The sequence below is a fragment of the Elaeis guineensis genome, chromosome 2 (assembly GCF_000442705.2).
Source record: "Elaeis guineensis isolate ETL-2024a chromosome 2, EG11, whole genome shotgun sequence".
NCBI classification, from domain to species: domain Eukaryota; kingdom Viridiplantae; phylum Streptophyta; class Magnoliopsida; order Arecales; family Arecaceae; genus Elaeis; species Elaeis guineensis.
Window position 1 is genome coordinate 84,181,626 of NC_025994.2, and position 18,882 is coordinate 84,200,507.

An 18,882-nucleotide genomic window follows, 5' to 3' on the forward strand; every position below is an offset into this window, starting at 1 on the left:
ATGGCCAACTGAAGAAACTGCTACTGCTTTGTCACATCAAGGACCCAACAAATCACTATGTTGTTTCTAAAGATACAAAATAAAACTGCATAAATATGGCAGATCCGAAGGAGCAATAAAAGAGCAATGAATTTGAAGGATTCAAGATTTGAAAAGATGACGACCCAATTTCGATAGAAAACAGGAGAAGACATCAAAAATCTTGAAACAATATAAACAAGAGACTGTAACGAAAAAACTTTGAGAAAAGAATACCCACGAAGGCAATAGATTAACCTAACGCCAATCAAATAAACTAGTCTAGGCTCCATGTGAATGGCTATGGATTAGAAAAATTCACTTCTCAGCCTTAAAATATCTGTAATGCCATTTAGGCCACACCGAATAATCCTTTTTTTTTGGCCTGAAACTGCAAAAGGCTTCATATCTAATAATCTTTGCCACGGAGAGGAGAATAAACTATCAAGAGAAATGAATGCTATATAATTTGCGGTTAGACGTACATTTACCTTCAAATCTAGGAATGGTAAGAGGCAAATCCACTGAATTCATGAAATAACAGAAGATAGCTAACACTTAGCACAAGGAGTTGATAAGGGGAGGTTTATCAAAACCAGCAGAAAACAAACGAGTATAACTCAGGCAAATATGAAAAGGAGATTTTACCTTAAAAAATCACGGGAAAATGGCAGGGTGCTCTACAAGCGCATCAAATATATGGCAAACATAAACAGAAGAGTATTCATGAATCTGAGAATATCTAATCTACAGCCACGTTTTTTCTGTTCTTTTTTAAAAAAAAAATTCATGCAGCCATGTTTACATATCAAAAACCATGAATCCTTAACAGGACATCTATTAGAAATTGAAAAACGTGAGAAGAGACTGGAAAAAAAAAAAAAAAAAAAAGAGATAGCTCCAACGCATTCGATTGAATTTAAGGTCCCCAACCTTACTGTCCAGCAAATAGGGCTAGGTAATGAGATCTCACCCACAAGTCTTAGTAGTTCCTTAGCAAACCACCTTGTACTCAAATGCAAAACACAAATTAAAAACAGAAAACAAAATCCAATGGAAATTTCCAACAAAGTTGAACTAAAAACCTTGTACTACCAGCATTGCTCACTGCGTAACACCTAGCCACTTTGAAAAGTTCTCAAATTCAGTATAATCACTGTCTGAAATCATAGTCTTGTACCACGCCCTCCCAGCAGCCTTGATTGCAGAAGCTTCTTCCTGCACAAACCAAATGGACACATCATACCACATTCTATTGGACTGGAAACTACCAGCTTACACCAATAAATTAATAAAATTGAATCTTAACAAGAAGATCATCAGAACCTGCACTTTGTGACAACACTGCAACAAACATCAGATTTTTCAAAGGACTTAAATTAACACACACTGTTAGTTTACAGAAGCCTATCAATAGCTCCATAAGACTGCTCCCGCACTAGACAATCTGGACACACCCAGCCATCTCGCAGCCACAAAGTAGAACCAAACAAGGTTTAAGAAACACTAGACTAAGAAAATACACTTACATGTGTAGAGACAAAAAAACTATTGCAGTATATGTAGACAAAAATATCAAACTAAATGGATAATTGGATACATAGCATATCAGTAAGGGGGAAAAAATTGTTTTGGTGTTGGGCTCAGAGTGAGGTTTTTTTATTTTTGGGCATGCCTCATTTCCTTGTTCTCATCTCTATCAACAAGTAATTAAAAAAGAAAAAAATAGAACATATTTACATGAGGCTAGAAGGTTAGTCTAACCAACCATAAACATGATGACAGAATAACACCATAAACCATGCAATGAGTTTTTCAACCATAGCTTAAGAAATATTTTGTGCAAAACTTATCATTCGCTCTATGAAACATGCTGGAAACATATTTCACTCCTAAAATGGAGATCATGTAGGAAACATTACGGTAAGTACACATTGAGTCCTTGTAATAAGGAAGAAACCAGTGCAAACTGATTCGCAATGGATTGTCTCCAGACAACCATGCATCTTTCTACCAGTTATGATTCGAAGCAACAAGACATTTTACTAACACCTTCCGACATCACATGCATGTAATGCTTGCTGCAATCCTTTCCTATGAAAAATGATTTCAGCAAAATTTAACTTATTTCTAGCATGACCTAAATACTAACCACCCAGTGCCCGGCCATGTCAAATTCTCCAGCATCCAGAAAGCATACCACAGAAAATTACTTAAAAATACATAATTAAAGAAACATGTCCACCACTTGACCACTTATAGGTGTATTTATTAAAAAATGTACCTATTATTTCTATTCAAAACATCAACAAAAGGTGTGACATCCAAAGTGCACAAAACTTCAGCATATCTATTATTAAGTACTTGAAATTGGTGAGACCTGATCACCACATTTAATGATGCATCCTTAAAATAGGTACTCAAGTTCTACATATAGAATCCAAGAACGTCATGCCATATTTTGCAGTGTCTAAGCATCCAACAGTGTCAAAACCATAAATTTCTAAAAACTGAAGTGTCCAAGTAACAATGGTTCACAACTCAGGACCTGAACATTGTACAAGTTTGATCAAATTGCTTCAATAAAGGCCAAAAAGAAAATATGTTCATAAGTAGATGATTGTCATATTAAAAAAAAAAAAGCAGCAAGCAATATTTAGATTTATATTTATCTAATCATAACTAAAAATAATATCATTTACAATTCACATAGTCTAAAATGGGCAGGATTCAATCATAAAACATGTCAAACAAGACCAAAACAATTTCCTCTGACACGACACCAGTGCTTTGCAAGATCTAGTTAGAGTCTAACATCCCAAGAGAATCAAACTATCAGCAGTGCACCTCACTTTTAACAGCATTTTAGCATGGTTACACATATAATCCAAAAACAAAAAAAATAAAAAAATAAAAAATAAAATATTCTATGCATGTTCATCATTCCCTGTAAACATTCTGACCGCAGCCAATAGGCCCAGTAACTTTCTTATGGTTCAAATTTAAGCATCCGGGTATGATCACCAAAAGATTAAAACATTTTATGAACAAATCCTGAATTCTTGACTCAAACTCAACCTCTAAAATGATATCTCCTAAGTTAATTATATATTTGGAGAACACTTGTCACAAAATCTAAACAAACAGCTGCCATGTCAGAATCCTAACCTTAGTAACTAAGGTAATCAGAACACCTGATAAAATTGGAACATTATTAACTAAAAATCATCAGGCCCTCATGATATTGAGCAACCCTATGCCAACACAATACTACATGGTTGTGATGCAATGACATATATGGCACAACTACAAGCCAAATATTCTAAAATAACACCCAACATACTAATATATGCATTAATACAAATTTTTTCTACAGTGTCATCAGCATTTTGCTATTTGTTTTATTCACCAGAGATATAGGCATCCATACGCACATTGTCACATTACGACACAGACATCTGGAACAACAGGTAGGTTTTGTTGCAAAAGATGACATCTAGAAAAAATGCATAATAAGTTCAATATTATACAAGTTTAACCCCAAATCATGGTGACAGAGAAACATAGAAAGAAATAAAGAAAACACTTTAAAGCTCCATAAAAATAAAAAATATAAAATATTAAAAAAATATTAAAAAAAGGAAAAGAATCTTGGGATCACTAAATTGTTAGTAGCCACCTAATGAGATCATAAACGCATATATCCTTATGTTAACTATACAGTAGCATAACAAACATTACAGTATTAAATCATAATACAAAAGAAACGTAATCGGGGTGTTGCCATCATGTCACAAGCAATCGAAATACCACTAGAGATATATACCTTGGAGAGTTGGGTCCTCTTCTTGTCGAGCTTCTCCTTCTTGGCCTTAACATGCCGTGCCTCAGCAAGAAGAGCCATCCTCCTGGCAGTCTTAGCGTAAGGGTTCAGCTTCAGCAGAGTGTTGAGATTCTTAAGCGGGTTCTTTTTCAGCGAGCGGCGCTTGACCTCCTTCTTGATCGGCCTCACCACCGACTGCACCTCGTCGGAATTGATGATCCTGGACAGATCGGCATTTATCATCTTGGACCTCGGCAGCACGTAGCCCTTCTTCTTCTCAGAAGGCTTCTCGAATGTCCCGAACACTGAGTCCAGCTTCTCGAAGGCGGACTTGGTCCAGATGATGAACCTACCAAGGTGTCCACCGGGGGCGAGCTTGAGAAGGTTGAGGCGCTCGACGTTGGCAACGTCGACGCCCGGGATGTTGCGGAAGGCCTTCACGATCTTGGATCCCTCAGTACCGTACACAATGAGGGGGCCCTTGCGAGAGACATAGCGGCGGTTGCGCATCTTGCCCTTGCCAGAGCGGATCTGATGGGAGTCCTTGGCCTTCTCGGCGTCGGGGTAGGCACCGATCTGCTTCAGGATCTTGATGGCGGAGGAGGTCTTCTCAACGGCCTCAGCGGAGTCGGAAATGACGAGGGGGAGCTCAGGGACGGACTCGACGCGGTGGCCTCGGGCCATGACGAGGGAGGGGACGGCGGAGGCGGCGAGGGCGGAGACTACGGCGAAGCGACGCTGGTTGACATTGACGCGGCGGTGCCAGCGGCGCCAGATCTTGGTGGGCGCGAACATCCGGCCACCGCGGACCATGTTGCCGAACGCTCCCTGGCCGGCGCGGTGGGTGCCACCACCGGGGACGCGGGGGATACGGGAGACGGCGCGACCGGTGCCCCAAGACTCCGCGGAGGTCTGGTGGCCGGCGCGCTTGGAAACGGCGTAGGGCTGGCGGCGGTTCTTGGAGAGGTTGGCGTGGACGAAACGGACGACGTCGGGGCGGATCAAGGCCTTGAGGACGTCGGGAAGGGGGACGGAGTTGGATCCGTCGGTGGCCATGTCTCCCTCAAGGGGCTGGACGGTAACGAGGGGGCGGACGGCGGCGACGGCGGCGGCCATCGCGGCGGGTGGGGGGGGGAGTTAGGGTTAGGGTTCGATGGCGTGGGGCTAGGGTTTTGGAAGGAGGGAGAGGCGACCAGGTGGGGGGCCTTGAGAATGCTTATAGTGAAAGGGCGTAAAGCGATTTGATCTGGACCGTCTACTGTATATCACACAATTGCGTACGGACGTGGAGCTGTAGCATTTCTTAAGGTTTAGGTTGGGCTACAGTGTTTGGTTAGCATAAAATGTTCCCACCGTACATGTGATCGTCGGTTTGAGGACATGATTAGAATGGATCTGTGATTTGTTGGTCGTAGATTAGATTCAGAATATCAATGGTTAGAGTTGCTGATTAGAATGGATCTGTGATTTGTTGGTCATAGATTAGATTCAGAATATCAATGGTTAGATTTGCTGGTCCTCAAAATGGGCAGGCTGAGGGCACAATTATGCATTAACTTGGATGGGGCAAGCATTCTTGGCCTATCGACAACCAGGGTTGGTCCATTTTGTCATCGACGAACTTGACTGCAAAAATTCTCTCAAATCCTGATTAGAGACCTAAATAATGATTAGGTTAGATCATCATATAGATTTTGATTCTTAGGCCTTTTCATAATACAGATCATGCTCGACAATCTGAATCTTGAATTTGAATGGTACATCATAGATTTTCTGGAAGGATCTACTGATTTTTCTTTATATTTGAGAAGTAATATAGGAGGAAGTCCAACTAAAATTGGGTCCAACCAAAAGTAGGGCAAGGGTAGGTATCAATCTAGTTAATTGATATTCAATTTTCTTCATAGTATTTTGAATTCAATGTAATTACTTATTATTTTTGTTTATCATTTGGAAGTATCCATTAGTGTGCATGGGTTATAAATAATTCAGAATTTCAACCAAAAAAATAAGCTACTGCACATTGTTCGGATTCATTGAATCTCTCTCTCTCTCTCTCTCTCTCTCTCTCTCTCTCTCTATATATATATATATATATATATATATATAGTTATATGTCAAATATTTATTTAATTTATATCTGATATAAGATTAAATACATACTCACTCTAATTTTTAGATAGGATCAAAAAAAAAATTAACATCAATAATTTATTTATTTCTTAAAGCTGTAAACACATATAAAATCAAGCAACCACAATTTGATGCTTCCTTGACCATAAGCCATCCTCTTAAAAAACATCAATAGAGCTGGCTGCTGTGGCATTTAGAAAATTGAAAGAAGAAATACTAGTAGAGCCAAAAACATATACCAAGTAGCATACACACTGTTGTGGGATGGACATCGGGGGCTTCGAGCCCGAAAGTTCCATACCGGAAACAAGCAAGAGATCCTACTGTTTATTAGTACGAGTTTCCTCTCTCCCACGTGAGGCACCTTTTGCAGGGCAAAACCGTGAGGGGCAGCGTTGTGGTTCCCTATAGCGGACACGTGCTGTTTCAAAGCGGACAATACTTCACGATTGGATGGAGGAGATGGTTCCGTACTGATGGGCAGTAGATCTCCAACATTGGCGCCGTCTGTGGAAATCCGTCCCTTACCTGTAGCAGTACGCTCCCTTGCTTGGGGGGGACTGTTGTAGGATGGACATCAGAGGCTTCGAGCCCGAAAGTCCCATACTGGAAACAAGCAAGAGATCCTACTGCTTATTAGTACGAGTTCCTCCTCTCCCACGTGAGGTGCCTTTTGCGGGACGATTGGGTGGAGGAGATGATTCCGTACTGATGGACAGTAGATCTCCAACACACACCATGTATGGACATCCATGGAGAATTTCATATATATATATATATATATATATATATATATATATATATATATATATATATATATACATATTAGAATAAAGCAACAACCATACCGGTGTAATTACTATTTCATGGTTAAAAATGTTGGGTGGATGTCTGGCCAGGACACCACCTCCCAAGATCCTTTCAGTACCACGCGATGCAGCAGGAAGAAAGAAGAAACAAAACAAAAGAAAAAATAATAAAAATACGTGGATCAGCCACAAAAGGACTTACCTCCACGGGGAATGCAAACTTCACTATGAAAAGAAAATTTTACAAGAGGAGACCTCACCCTCAACCCTTGTACACCCAATTCTCTCTCACATAAAGTTCCCCTCACAAAAGCTCTCTCTCTCTTGGAGACCCCCCTGAACCCCTGAAGAGCCTGGCGACCGCTGTCCAGGAGCCTCCTGCTCCTTCTCTCACAGCGCCCTAGCCTCTCTCTCTCTTCTCGGTTCGTATGGTGGCGAGAAACCGAACCACCCTTCTTCTGTTCGTTCTCAGGGCCTTTTAAAGGCTTAAACATAGGTTAAAACTTAATTAGAGAGTGATTAGGAGTCCTAAATAAAGCCAAAAAACCCCCTGGACCGTCGGATCAAGATCGGGAGCCTCCTGGGCCGTCGGATCGCGCTCCGGTCCACGAAATAGTGCCGTGGATCGCGAGAAACGCGTGGGAAACGCCCACGCGGTCCACAGACCGCTCCGTGGACCACCCGGTCCACGGTGGACCGGGGCAAGGGGCCAGCAGGCCGCTGGGTCGCGCGTCCAGCGCGGGCCTGGGCCTGGGTCGCGCGTCCCGCGCGGGCCTGGGTCCCGCATCCCACGCGGGCCTGGGACGCGCGTCCCGCGCGCCACCGCCTGCGGCCGCACCGCTGCCGCCCGCCGCCGGTCGCCGGCGGTCCTCCGCCGCCTCGATTATCATGCCGACTTCAAAAGCTCGTATCTCCTCCATCCGAGCTTCGTTTCAGGTGATCTTGGTCTCGTTGGACTCTGTTTTTCGCCGTGAACCTCACTGTGGGCTCAATGTGGGCTGAATCTCGAGACGTCAAATCCTAACAATCTCCACCTCGACTCGATATTCGGCCTCCTCCAAACTCTGAGAGCTTCTAGATCTCCTCGACCCATGTCTTGGGGCAATCGCCTGCTGATCATGGATGGGCAAACATGGGAGTCGAGCCAGGCTGCTCGATCCCATCTCCATCGTATGCTGTGCTCCTCCTGACCTGAGACCTGCTCGGGGCATCATCCTGTGGCAATAAGAATCTTACCTTGCGACGTCGCCTCTCGTCCTCCCGAGTCTCCTGTCTCGTGCCCGATCCGCCTCCTGGAGCTCCACTTCGTTCTGGGCTCCACCTGACTCCCGATGCTCCACCTCGCACTGGGCTCCCTGCCAGGTAATAATGTCCTCTGCTCCCCTTCTTCCCCTCCAGCACAATCCTATCGCCGCGTAGCACCTTCAGGATTCCTCCACCAGCTACCATCCTGTAGCCTCTCGAATCCAATCTGCTAAGTGAGATAAGATTCCGCCTGAAATTGGGTATGTATCGGACCTCCCCCAATCTCCTCACTGCACCGTCATGTGTCCTCCAACTGACCGTCCCAATGCCTCTGATCGCACAGCTCGATCCATCCGGCAGATATACAATGCTCTCACTGTTCTCCAGGGAGCCAAACTGCTCCTCTCTGCAACACACATGATAGAGGCATGCAGAATATAATATCCACTGCTGGGAAGAAGTAGATACCTCGTCAGATATCTCCAGGACATCTCCATCTGAATCACTGCCGGCCGTCGCTACAGCAGCCACCGTCCGATTTTTCAGTTGGGGGCAATCTCTAGCTAGATGCCCCAACTCCTCACACCGGTAACACCTGGTTTTGCTCAAGTCCCTCCTAGACTTAGACCGCCCTCGTTGCGATCTCCTGTCGCTCCGTCTATCGCCTCCTGCTCCTCCAGAAGCCACCAAAGCTGAGCTACTGCCACCTGAGCTCGAAGCTGGGTTCTCCCTCCTGAGAACCTCATTCTGAAGTATCACCGCGGTGACCTCGTCCATCTTGATAGTGCTCTTCCCCACTAGAAGAGCAGTCACCAAGGACTCGTACGAAGGGGGAAGAGACGCCAGCAAAACCAGCGCCCTGGTCTTCTCCTCAACATTCTCGCCAACGCTGAGAAGGTCGGTGAGGATCTTCTGGAAGTGGCTCAGATGCTCCTGCACGCTCTATCCCTCAGACATCTGCAGTTGGTAAAACTGCCTCCAGAGGAAAAGAGTGTTGGTGAGAGATTTCGCCATGTACAACTCCTCGAGTTTCGACCACAGCACCGTCGGGGAAGTCTCGCTCAGCACATGGATCACCACCTCATCCGCTAGGTACATACGGATGGTACTCACCGCCTGCATCTGTAGCCGTTTCCAATCCCGCACCTCCATGGTGGTCGGCTTCTCATCGCACAAGAGAGCATCGATCAACCCCTGTTGGATGAGAACGTCCTTCACCCTTGCCTGCCACAAGGAGAAATTGCTCTTACCATCGAACTTGTTGATCTCCATCTTGATTGTTTCCATTTTCTCCATCTTCAATCTTGCTCACCACCACTGCAATCTGCGTCCTTGTACTGCCTTGCTCTGATACCACTTGTTGGGTGGATGTCTGGCCAGGACACCACCTCTCAAGATCCTTTCAGTACCACGCGATGCAGCAGGAAGAAAGAAGAAACAAAACAAAAGGAAAAACAATCAAAATACGTGGATCAGCCACAAAAGTGCTCGCCTCCACGGGGCATGCAAACTTCACTATGAAAAGAAAATTTTACAAGATGAGACCTCACCCTCAACCCTTGTACACCCAATTCTCTCTCACATAAAGTTCCCCTCACAAAAGCTCTCTCTCTCTTGGAGACCCCCCTGAACCCCTGAAGAGCCTGGCGACCGCTGTCTAGGAGCCTCCTGCTCCTTCTCTCACAGCGCCCTAGCCTCTCTCTCTCTTCTCGGTTCGTACGGCGGCGAGAAACCGAACCACCCTTCTTCTGTTCGTTCTCAGGGCCTTTTTAAGGCTTAAACATATGTTAAAACTTGATTAGAGAGTGATTAGGAGTCCTAAATAAAGCTAAAAAACCCCTGGACCGTCGGATCAAGACCGGGAGCCTCCTGGGCCGTCGGATCGCGCTCCGGTCCACGGAATAGTGCCGTGGACCGCGAGAAACGCGTGGGAAACGCCCACGCGGTCCACAGACCACTCCGTGGACCACCCGGTCCACGGTGGACCACCCGGTCCACGGTGGACCGGGGCAAGGGGCCAGCAGGCCGCTGGGACGCGCGTCCCGCGCGGGCCTGGGACGCGCGTCCCGCACGCCGCCGCCTGCGGCCGCACCGCTGTCGCCCGCCGCCGGTCGCCGGCGGTCCCCGCCACCTCGATTATCATGCCGACTTCAAAAGCTCGTATCTCCTCCATCCGAGCTCCGTTTCAGGTGATCTTGGTCTCGTTGGACTCCGTTTTTCGCCGCGAACCTCGCTGTGGGCTCAACGTGGGCTGAATCTCAAGGCGTCAAATCCTAACAAAAAAGAAAACCAGAAATGATGTGAGGGAGAAAGCCTGTGAACACGTCCCTGGCAAACGCCCATGCAACGGGAGAGTTTGCACCAACAACAAAAAAAGATTGCGTTAGTGACCGGTGAAGTAGCTCACGAAAGTTGCTTTGGAATAAGTTACTGTAGCTAATCATCTTGGAATAATTTTATCATATATTTTTATCAAATTTTTAATAATTTTTTTTCTGATTCCCACAATCGTATTTATTGTAAATTGGTTTAATGATTTTGATTAATTAAAAAAAAGTTACTGGGATAAGATGAGATGAACACCAAAGAAAAAAAAAAAAAAAAAAGCGTCCGTATATATCAAGCTAATTTTGGTAAGAATTATATTGAAAATGATACATCTGCAATTTGAACCCAAAATGTTTATTGGACCCAACCAATTCTTGTTAATTCATATGCTTAACATCACAAATATTGTCCATGCATCTAGGTCTCTTATCCAACATATCACTTTTAATCTTGCATCAAATACTCGAGTTACATATGGATTTTAATTAAAGAAAGAAAATCCTTCTTTGAAATTCCGTACATATAAATTGGCAAGACTCGTCATATATAATTCTAGGGACCATGAACAACAATTCGATGCTTGACCCTAAGTTGCATAAACATTAATAAAAAAAGAACTTGCTTCTATGCAAGGAAAAAAAATAAAAGGAACACACACTACTAGTGCTTAAATCATTCATTAATAACCATAAACATCCACGTAAACCTAAGATACAAACATGATTTTACTATGATGCTTTTTTATATTATTTTATTATAAAAAATATTTAAAAATTTATACATAATTTTTATTTTTTAAAATAATGTTTTTTATTTTTTTCTTTCTTCTTCCCCTTTCTGCCCGTGCCTTCTCTCCGCCCACCGTCCCCCACCCCGACTGGCGCGGTTCCTCCGTCCTCTTCCCCCCCCCCCACGCCGGCCCGCCCTGTCCTCTCGGCTCCTCCTTCCTCTTCCCCCCCTCCCTGTGCGCTACCAGACCCCCATGTCGGTGCGACTCCTCCATCCTCTTCCACCCCTCCCCGCACTCCACCCCTCCGGTGGCCCGCGGCTTCTCCGCCTCCCTGCCGGTGCGGCTCCTCCATCTTTTTCCGCCTCTCCTCGTGCTCTACACCCCAGTGGCCCCGGACTTCTCCGTGCCACCGTCCTCCCCTCCCCCCCCCCCCCCCTCCGACGGCCCGGCAGCTTCTCCACGCCCCCCACCCCCGTGGTCGGCAATTTCTCCACGCCTCCGCCCTTGCGGCCGGCAGCTTTCCCATTCCCCCCCTCCCTCGTAGCTGGCCGCTTCTCCGCTTCCCTACCCCCGAGGCCGACAGCTTCTCCGCGCCCCACCCCCACCTCCACCCCCGTAGCCGGCAGCTTCTTTGCGCCTCCGCCCCTGCGGCCAGCAGCCTCTCCGCATGCCCCCACCTCATGATCTGCGGCTTTGCTGCTGCTCCACGCTCCTTCCCTCCGATCCCCCACCCTCTGACGGCCCACGGTTTTTTCGTGGCGCCGCTGCCGTCCCCCACCCTTAGAGCCTGCGGCTCCTCCGCACTCCCCCACCCCAACAGCTCGGCTCGTGGACACCAGTTGCTGTAGCTGTAACGCGGCAATTTTCAGAAGCTTTCTATGCATCCTGCCGGCTGGAATATCGTACACAAACATCAAGATGAAGACTGCCTAAATCGAAGGAAGTGGGAGTTTGGCTCATTTAACTTGCATTTTGCGACAAGTTGTGGATACATGTCAAGCTAAATTAAATTACAGCAAGAGATGGAAAAGATTTGGCAATTTTACGAGTGGCAAAGCATCCAAATCACTGCATGCACCTCGGATAGTATCATGCCAAGCAACTATATCCTCGTTCTTCGCATAGTGAACCCAAAAAAAAAAAAGGATATTTCAAGAAAAATTTTTATGTGGCATGAGTGCAACAAGGTCTATGCAACATGTTAACTAGTGAGCATGGGTATTGTCTTGGTATCGGCCATTTGCTTTCAAACCACCTTCTTTGGTCGAGAAGTCGTGATGCATTTTTCAGACACATAAATACTTGTAAAGAAATGCATTGAATCATCTAATTTTTTAGATTTTGAGAGCACTGAAAAAGTCCTTGGCTGTCACATGATTCTACTCTTTAAGTTTCCAAATGTTAAAGTGAAAAATGAAAGCGGAAAGAAGAAGTGATGGCTACAGACTTACCAGATCCGGCACAGGAGGATTGGTTTCTTCTCTTTTTCTTTCTGCTCTTTTCTACGTTTGATTGAAAAAAAGAATGCAAGAAACCAGGTGTGAAGATAGTAGAAAATAAAAAGGCAAAATAAGGAAATTGTTGTGCAGGATAAAAATCCTTGGACGAAGTTAATGTGGTTTGCTTGTAAGGGAAAGCCCCGCAAATGCTATAAAATACAGTGTTATTAAACCCGACCCGGCCCGGCCGGTCGGACCGCAAACCCGGTGACCCGATCAGAAGACCGGGCCGGTTATCTAATTAAACCGTTCATGTTTAAAATTCGGTTAAAACCGTCCGGCCCGGCCGGTTGAACCGTGAACCGTTCGACCCGGTCTAACCCGGTTGAGCCGTGGAATTAAAAACAAAATTTTGATTCGAGAGTCGAGACGACGAGATCGACGGTTCGTCTGTTTGTTCCTGGCTTCCTTCCTCCTGTCGTCCCCGTCCCTTCGTTCCCGAGCTCAAAGCCTCAAACCCCAGCCGCAGCGGCCCAAGGGCCCCAACCTCAGAGGCTCAGCCAGTCCGCCATCTTCCCTCGGCGTCATCGGCGACGAAATCAGCAGCGGCAGCCGGCAGCGGAGGAGAGGAGAACCGAGTCTTCTCCGTCTCCGGTCAGCCGGTGAGTAATCTAAGTCTAACTTTTTTTTTTTTTTTTCAAATCTCCGGAGTCCGGCAGCTCTGCTCCGTCCGCTCCCTCCTCTGCTCGCCCTCCTCTGCCTCTTTCTTCTCCGCTCGGCCACCTTCGCCCTCCGCCTCCTCCTCCTCCGCCGTCCGCCTCCTCTTCCTCCGCTCGATCCCCTCCCCCCTCTGCCTCCTCCTCCGTCGGCTCCTTCCCCCCTCCGCCATCTCCTCCTCCTCCGTATGCTCGACTCCCTCCCCCCTCTGCCTCCTCCTCCCTCGGCTCCCTCCCCCCTCCGCCGCCTCCTTCTCCTCCTCCGTACGCTCAACCCCCTCCCCCCTCGGCCTCCTCCTCCTCCTCCTCTGTACGCTCCCTCCTCCGCCTCCTCCTCCTCCTCCTCCTCCTCCTCCATATGGCCGTCGGTCGTCCGCCTTCCTCCCCCTTCCGCCGCCTCCTCCTCCTCCGTATACAGCCGCGGACACGGCGATTTTTTTTTTTTTTTTTAAATGCTGTGACCTGTGGCTGTGACTGTGAGCCTGTGACTGTCTGCGCCTGTGACTGTCTGCGCCTCTGCGCCTGCGGAGTGCGGTAATACCGTAATACAGTATTACTGTAAACAGTTTTACTGCAGTGTCACAGTAATACAGTATTACTGTAAACATCACAGTACAGTAAACAGTAAACACCCATAATTCCGTGAACATGAAAATTTTTTTTTTTTTTTAATGATGCTATACTAATTGATCCGGTAAATATTAAATATTATTTTTTTAATTTCTGTAATCTATGATCACCATGAGTTTGACTCTATAGGATCATGAAAAAAAAAATTTGGATAGAAATGAAAGAAGATGTTGATGACTTCATCTTGTTATTTATTTATTTTATCTTCTACTTATAAATTATAGCTTAATTTAATTTTCTTTGTAGATTATCAAAATGGCCTCTATTGAGGGAAGTATGCCATCCATGGATGATTCAAGTAATACTTCATCCACTCAAATAACTAGGGTTAGAGGTAAAAGTGATCCTGCATGGAATCATTGTAGAGAAGCTCCTGAACTTAGTGGTAATACCAAAAGGATGAAGTTGGCATGCTTGTATTGTGGAAAGTCATTTGCTGGTGGTGGGATCAATCGCTTCAAACAACATCTTGCAGGAGTAAAAGGAGAAGTAGAACCATGTCGCAAGGTACTGGCGGATATTCGCCATCAAATGATACAAAATATTCAAGCTATTAGTGAGAAGAAGAAAAGAACAAAGAAAATGGGTGAAGATTACAATCCCTTTAGTGCAAGGCATAAGGAACATGAGGAACAAGTATATTATAGGCAATTAGGTGAAGATGATGACATACAAGAAATTCCTCCCTCATCAAACAAGTCTACGGATAATACAAGAGGTAAAAATATAGAAGGTGGAAAAGAAAAACAACTAGGAATAATTGGAAATTATTTCATGCCCAGAACAACTCCTGGTGTTCAACCAACTATAAAAAGCTTGTTGCAAAACAAAGAAGCAGTTGAAAGGTGTGATCTTGCAGTGACAAAATGGATGATAGATGCATGTGTGCCATTTAATGCTGTCAACTCTAAGTATTATCAGTGTATGATAGATGCAATAGCTAGTATGGGGCCGGGTTACAAGGCTCCAAATTTTCATTCTGTTCGTGGTTATTTGTTAACCAAGAATGTTGATGAGGTGAAAAAGTATGTTGAAAGCTTTCGTGCCACATGGAAGAAAACTGGATGCACAATCATGGCTGATGGATGGACAGATCAGTGTAGGAGAACTTTGATTAATTTTTTAGTTTATTGTCCTAGAGGGACCGTATTTTTGAAAAGCGTAGATGCTTCAGATACCTCAAAGACAGCTGATATGTTGTATAAGTTGTTCAAAGAAATTGTCATGTCCGTTGGTTTTGAAAATGTGGTTCATGTAGTGACTGATAATGCTGCAAACTATGTTGCTGCAGGTAAAAAGTTGGAGCAAGACTTTCCTACACTTTTTTGGTCACCTTGTGCTGCTCATTGTCTTAATCTCATCATGCAAGATATTGGCAAGTTAGTTTCAGTGAAGAACACCGTAGCCCATGCTGCAGGTATCACAAAATATATTTATAATCATTGTTATCCTTTATATTTGATGAGAAAATTTACTGGTGGAAAGGAGATAATTCGTCCGGCACCTACACGTTTTGCTACCAATTTTATTGCTTTACAAAGCATATTGGGCCACAAAGATGCATTAAGAGCAATGGTGACTTCTAGAGAGTGGACAACTTCAGCTTATGCTAAAGATAGTAAAGGAAAAAAGCTTACCGATGACGTGCTTAATTCTCTTTTTTGGAATGAATGTGCAACCATTGTTAAACTAACAGAGCCTTTAATTCGAGTTTTGAGGATTGTTGACAGTGATGATAGACCTTCAATGGGTTACTTGTATCATGCTATGCATCAAGCTAGAGATGAAATGATCAAGAGATTTAGAAGGAGAAAGATTGTAGTTGAAACTTATTTGAGAATAGTTGATTCTCGGTGGGATTTGCAATTACACCAAAATCTTCATGCAGCTGGGTTTTGGTTGAATCCATGTTTTCAATATGACTCAGAACTTATGGATAAACATCCTCGTAGTGTTTCTAGACTCTTAGATGTCATAGAGAGATATTCATTTGGTAATCCAACCTTGCAGGGGAACTTAACTAATGAGATGAGATTATTTAGAAATACAGAAAATGACTTTGGATGCTCATCGGCTATAAATGATCGAAGTCGCTTGGCTCCAGGTAAGCTTGTTCCTTAGTTATGTTCTTATGCTTTCATTAGTTTTATTGATATAAAGTTTTTTCAATTACATTCTATTTTAACAAATACAATATTTTGTATCTAGATGAATGATGGGTCACCTATGGAAGTTGTGCACCTAATTTGCAAAAGTTAGCTATTCGTGTTTTAAGCCAAACTTGTAGTGCATCCGGGTGCGAGAGAAATTGGAGCATCTTCGAACATATTCATTCTAAAAAGAGAAATAGGTTAGAGCATCAAAGGCTTAATGATCTAGTATTTGTGCACTATAATTTGAGACTACAACAAAGGTAATTTTATTGTGAATGATATCCAATTGCTTGTATTTATTTTTTGTTATTTAATTTTCAAACTAACAAATATTAAATACAGGTTTTATTTCAAGGGTCGCAACTATGATCCTATTGACTTTGAATTGTTTGGTGATAATGATGCGTGGATATTAGTCGATGAGCCATCGGAGTTAACTAGTGAGGAATTAGAAACTTTTCACCGTGAATTGGCATCATGTTCTATTCAAGAAAATAATAATAATGGTGAGCGAATTATTTTATTATATAGTTTATGAATAAAATATTATTATAATTTTATTACATATGATTTTTCTTTTTAACTTTTTGTTAAAATTATGGTTTTATAGATATATTGAACTTGGAAGATTTGGATGGTGATGATGGTGAAAATGATGGAAATGATGCGAATAGGAGAGAAGATGGAGGAGATGAGAACATTGCAACTCAAGAAGATGTTTTTGCAAATATTGACATAAATTTCAGTCCATTAGCTTGAATTTTTATGTTGTGTACTTGTTTATCACTTTTAACTTTTTTTTTTAAAAGATATTGAAGTGAAATGTACTTGTTTATCACTTTTAACTTTTTTTTTTAAAAGATATTGAAGTGAAATGTCGTACATTATTATGTACTTGTTTGTTAAAACTTTTCATTTTGCTAGCAGATGTGGATGGTTATGTTTTAAAGTTTAAACTACTAGTTATTATGCATTTATAACTTTATGCCATTAAATCTTTATATTCATCAATATTTTAGTCTAATTATTTGTATTTATAGGATTACAGTTTTGTTTCATTTGTATTTTGATACTTGTAGCATTGGAATATATATTATCAGGACTATTATTGTATTTCTGGATATAAACAGGTTATTAAATTTTAGATTTTATGATTTGTGCATTGACCCGTCGGTTCAACCGTTGACCCGACGGTTGGACCGCTGACCCATTAACCCGGTGCCTTATCCGGGTTAAGATCGGGTCGGATTTAATAACTTTGATAAAATATGAATTTGAAGGTGAAAATTAATTAAAAGAGAAAAATTTTACAAATTAATGGATCCCTCAAAAGTACCCAACAAAAAAAAATTGAAAGATAATCTCCAAAAAAGGTAATTGATGTGATGTTTGTGGAATGTCAAATCGCCACCGCCGTTTTTGTTGTTGTATTAATATTATTTTAGTTATGGGTATTGTCAACAATTTTTTTTGACTTAATGACAACTAGATGGGGATCAGGGGATCGAAGGTCAACGATATGCCAAAGTGGTTGAGATTAATAAAGGTATTACTATAGCATGTCAAGCCACTTTGGTAATACCTATGCTACCGTACATTAGAGTTGCTTGCAAAATGTTTCCTGAGTAACAATCATAATTAAGCTTAAAAGAAGCCAGAAGTATTTGATATTTTTAAAGTATTTCCAGGCATTCTTTGCAGAATGGTTGAGATGAACTCCTGCCACTCATGGTTAATTGATAGAACAACTGATTAGCTAGGATATAGTGTCAATACCATCGTTGTATGTCAAGCATAAAGTGTATCTCGGTACTATTCTTTAAGTTAAAATGATACATATGGATGCTTTAAAGCATAATTATTGTCAAGCGGCATTACTGAGTCAATTTATAAATCACAACGATCAGTGAGGAAAATATATAATTTACTTCATTGTTAAAGGAAATATATGTTAGTTCTCTCAGAGGTGAAGTTATGGGGTTAACAAAGCAAAACTATCATGGCCGTCTGATGTACATAAATCTATTCTTCAGTTTATGTTTTATTGTTTAAAAGAGAAGAAACTTTGGATCATATACTAAGTGCTCAAGAGTACACAAAACCATATAGTATTTATATGAAAACATACTGAAGTACAACAAGAACTTTTTTTTTTTTTAAGGGAACTTGAATAATGTTACAACGGTTATATTTTCTTGAAAATCTATCAAGTCAAGAGTGCAGCATACAATAATTAAAAGAAAAAGACCAATGCGAGAATGGTGCCAATAATATGAAAAAACTATCTAGTAATTAGATGGAACCAGATTAGGAAATGTTGAATGCAATCCATGTTGACTTTTACTAAAATGCAATATTAAAATTTTACGTTGACATATGGTTAGGGTCTTTCTCTATACTATCAGTCTATAGATAGTGCTACAAATGAATCGTGCCACTCATAAGCAACTTGGTCTCATCTTTCTAACTTCTTGCATGAGTCCTCTACCTAAAAAAAAAAAGAGCCAAATGAATCATTTAGTTGAAAATGTCCCTTTAAAATAAATCCAACTGAATGATGGAGGTGGAAAAGCATCTTAAATAAAAACTTTAAAAAAGCCAAAGTAAAACCCTATATCTAAAAAAACATAGAGAAGTGCATCGCCATCTAGGTGCCAAAATTAATCATCAAGTGCAAAGGACTTGCATGCACTTTCTAATAGTTTTCTCTATTCATCAAGAAATGCAAAAGTATAACATTTGACTTTCCAAAGTATGCTTGCATCAAACTAATAGACAAGAAATGAAGGCATATACCAGATCATCTCAATTTCCATATAGCCCTATGATTTTTGCTGGTTCATATAACTTCCAAGTCT

The 18,882-nt window shown here is 42.8% G+C and overlaps 2 protein-coding genes and 1 long non-coding RNA gene across 3 annotated transcripts; 2 read left to right on the plus strand and 1 right to left on the minus strand.

Moving 5' to 3' along the window:
• Window positions 1–913: 913 nt before the first annotated feature.
• On the minus strand, window positions 914–5,025 carry LOC105055675 (large ribosomal subunit protein uL4). The gene is made up of 2 exons (XM_010937597.4): window positions 3,845–5,025; window positions 914–1,236 (listed from the first exon to the last, which is right to left on the minus strand). Exons 1-2 carry the CDS (start codon window positions 4,955–4,957, stop codon window positions 1,123–1,125), a joined length of 1,227 nt encoding a protein of 408 aa, XP_010935899.1. The 5' UTR covers window positions 4,958–5,025; the 3' UTR covers window positions 914–1,122.
• Window positions 5,026–14,126: 9,101 nt separating this feature from the next.
• LOC140855294 (uncharacterized) lies at window positions 14,127–15,992 on the plus strand. The gene has a single exon (XM_073251166.1). It carries the CDS (start codon window positions 14,127–14,129, stop codon window positions 15,990–15,992), a length of 1,866 nt encoding a protein of 621 aa, XP_073107267.1.
• Window positions 15,993–16,096: 104 nt separating this feature from the next.
• LOC105033048 (uncharacterized) lies at window positions 16,097–16,795 on the plus strand. Its single transcript, XR_012138379.1, has 3 exons — window positions 16,097–16,284; window positions 16,367–16,530; window positions 16,635–16,795. It is a non-coding gene; the product is annotated as an uncharacterized lncRNA (long non-coding RNA).
• The last annotated feature ends 2,087 nt before the right edge of the window (window positions 16,796–18,882 follow it).

Bases quoted from the DNA above. Each gene is read 5' to 3' on its own strand.
- LOC105055675 (XM_010937597.4), bottom strand. From the start codon at position 4,957: ATGGCCGCCGCCGTCGCCGCCGTCCGCCCCCTCGTTACCGTCCAGCCC. The intron at 1,237-3,844 runs GTATATATCTCT...TGGTTTGTGCAG, and splicing joins AGAGGACCCAACTCTCCAAG to GAAGAAGCTTCTGCAATCAA.
- LOC140855294 (XM_073251166.1), top strand. From the start codon at position 14,127: ATGGCCTCTATTGAGGGAAGTATGCCATCCATGGATGATTCAAGTAAT.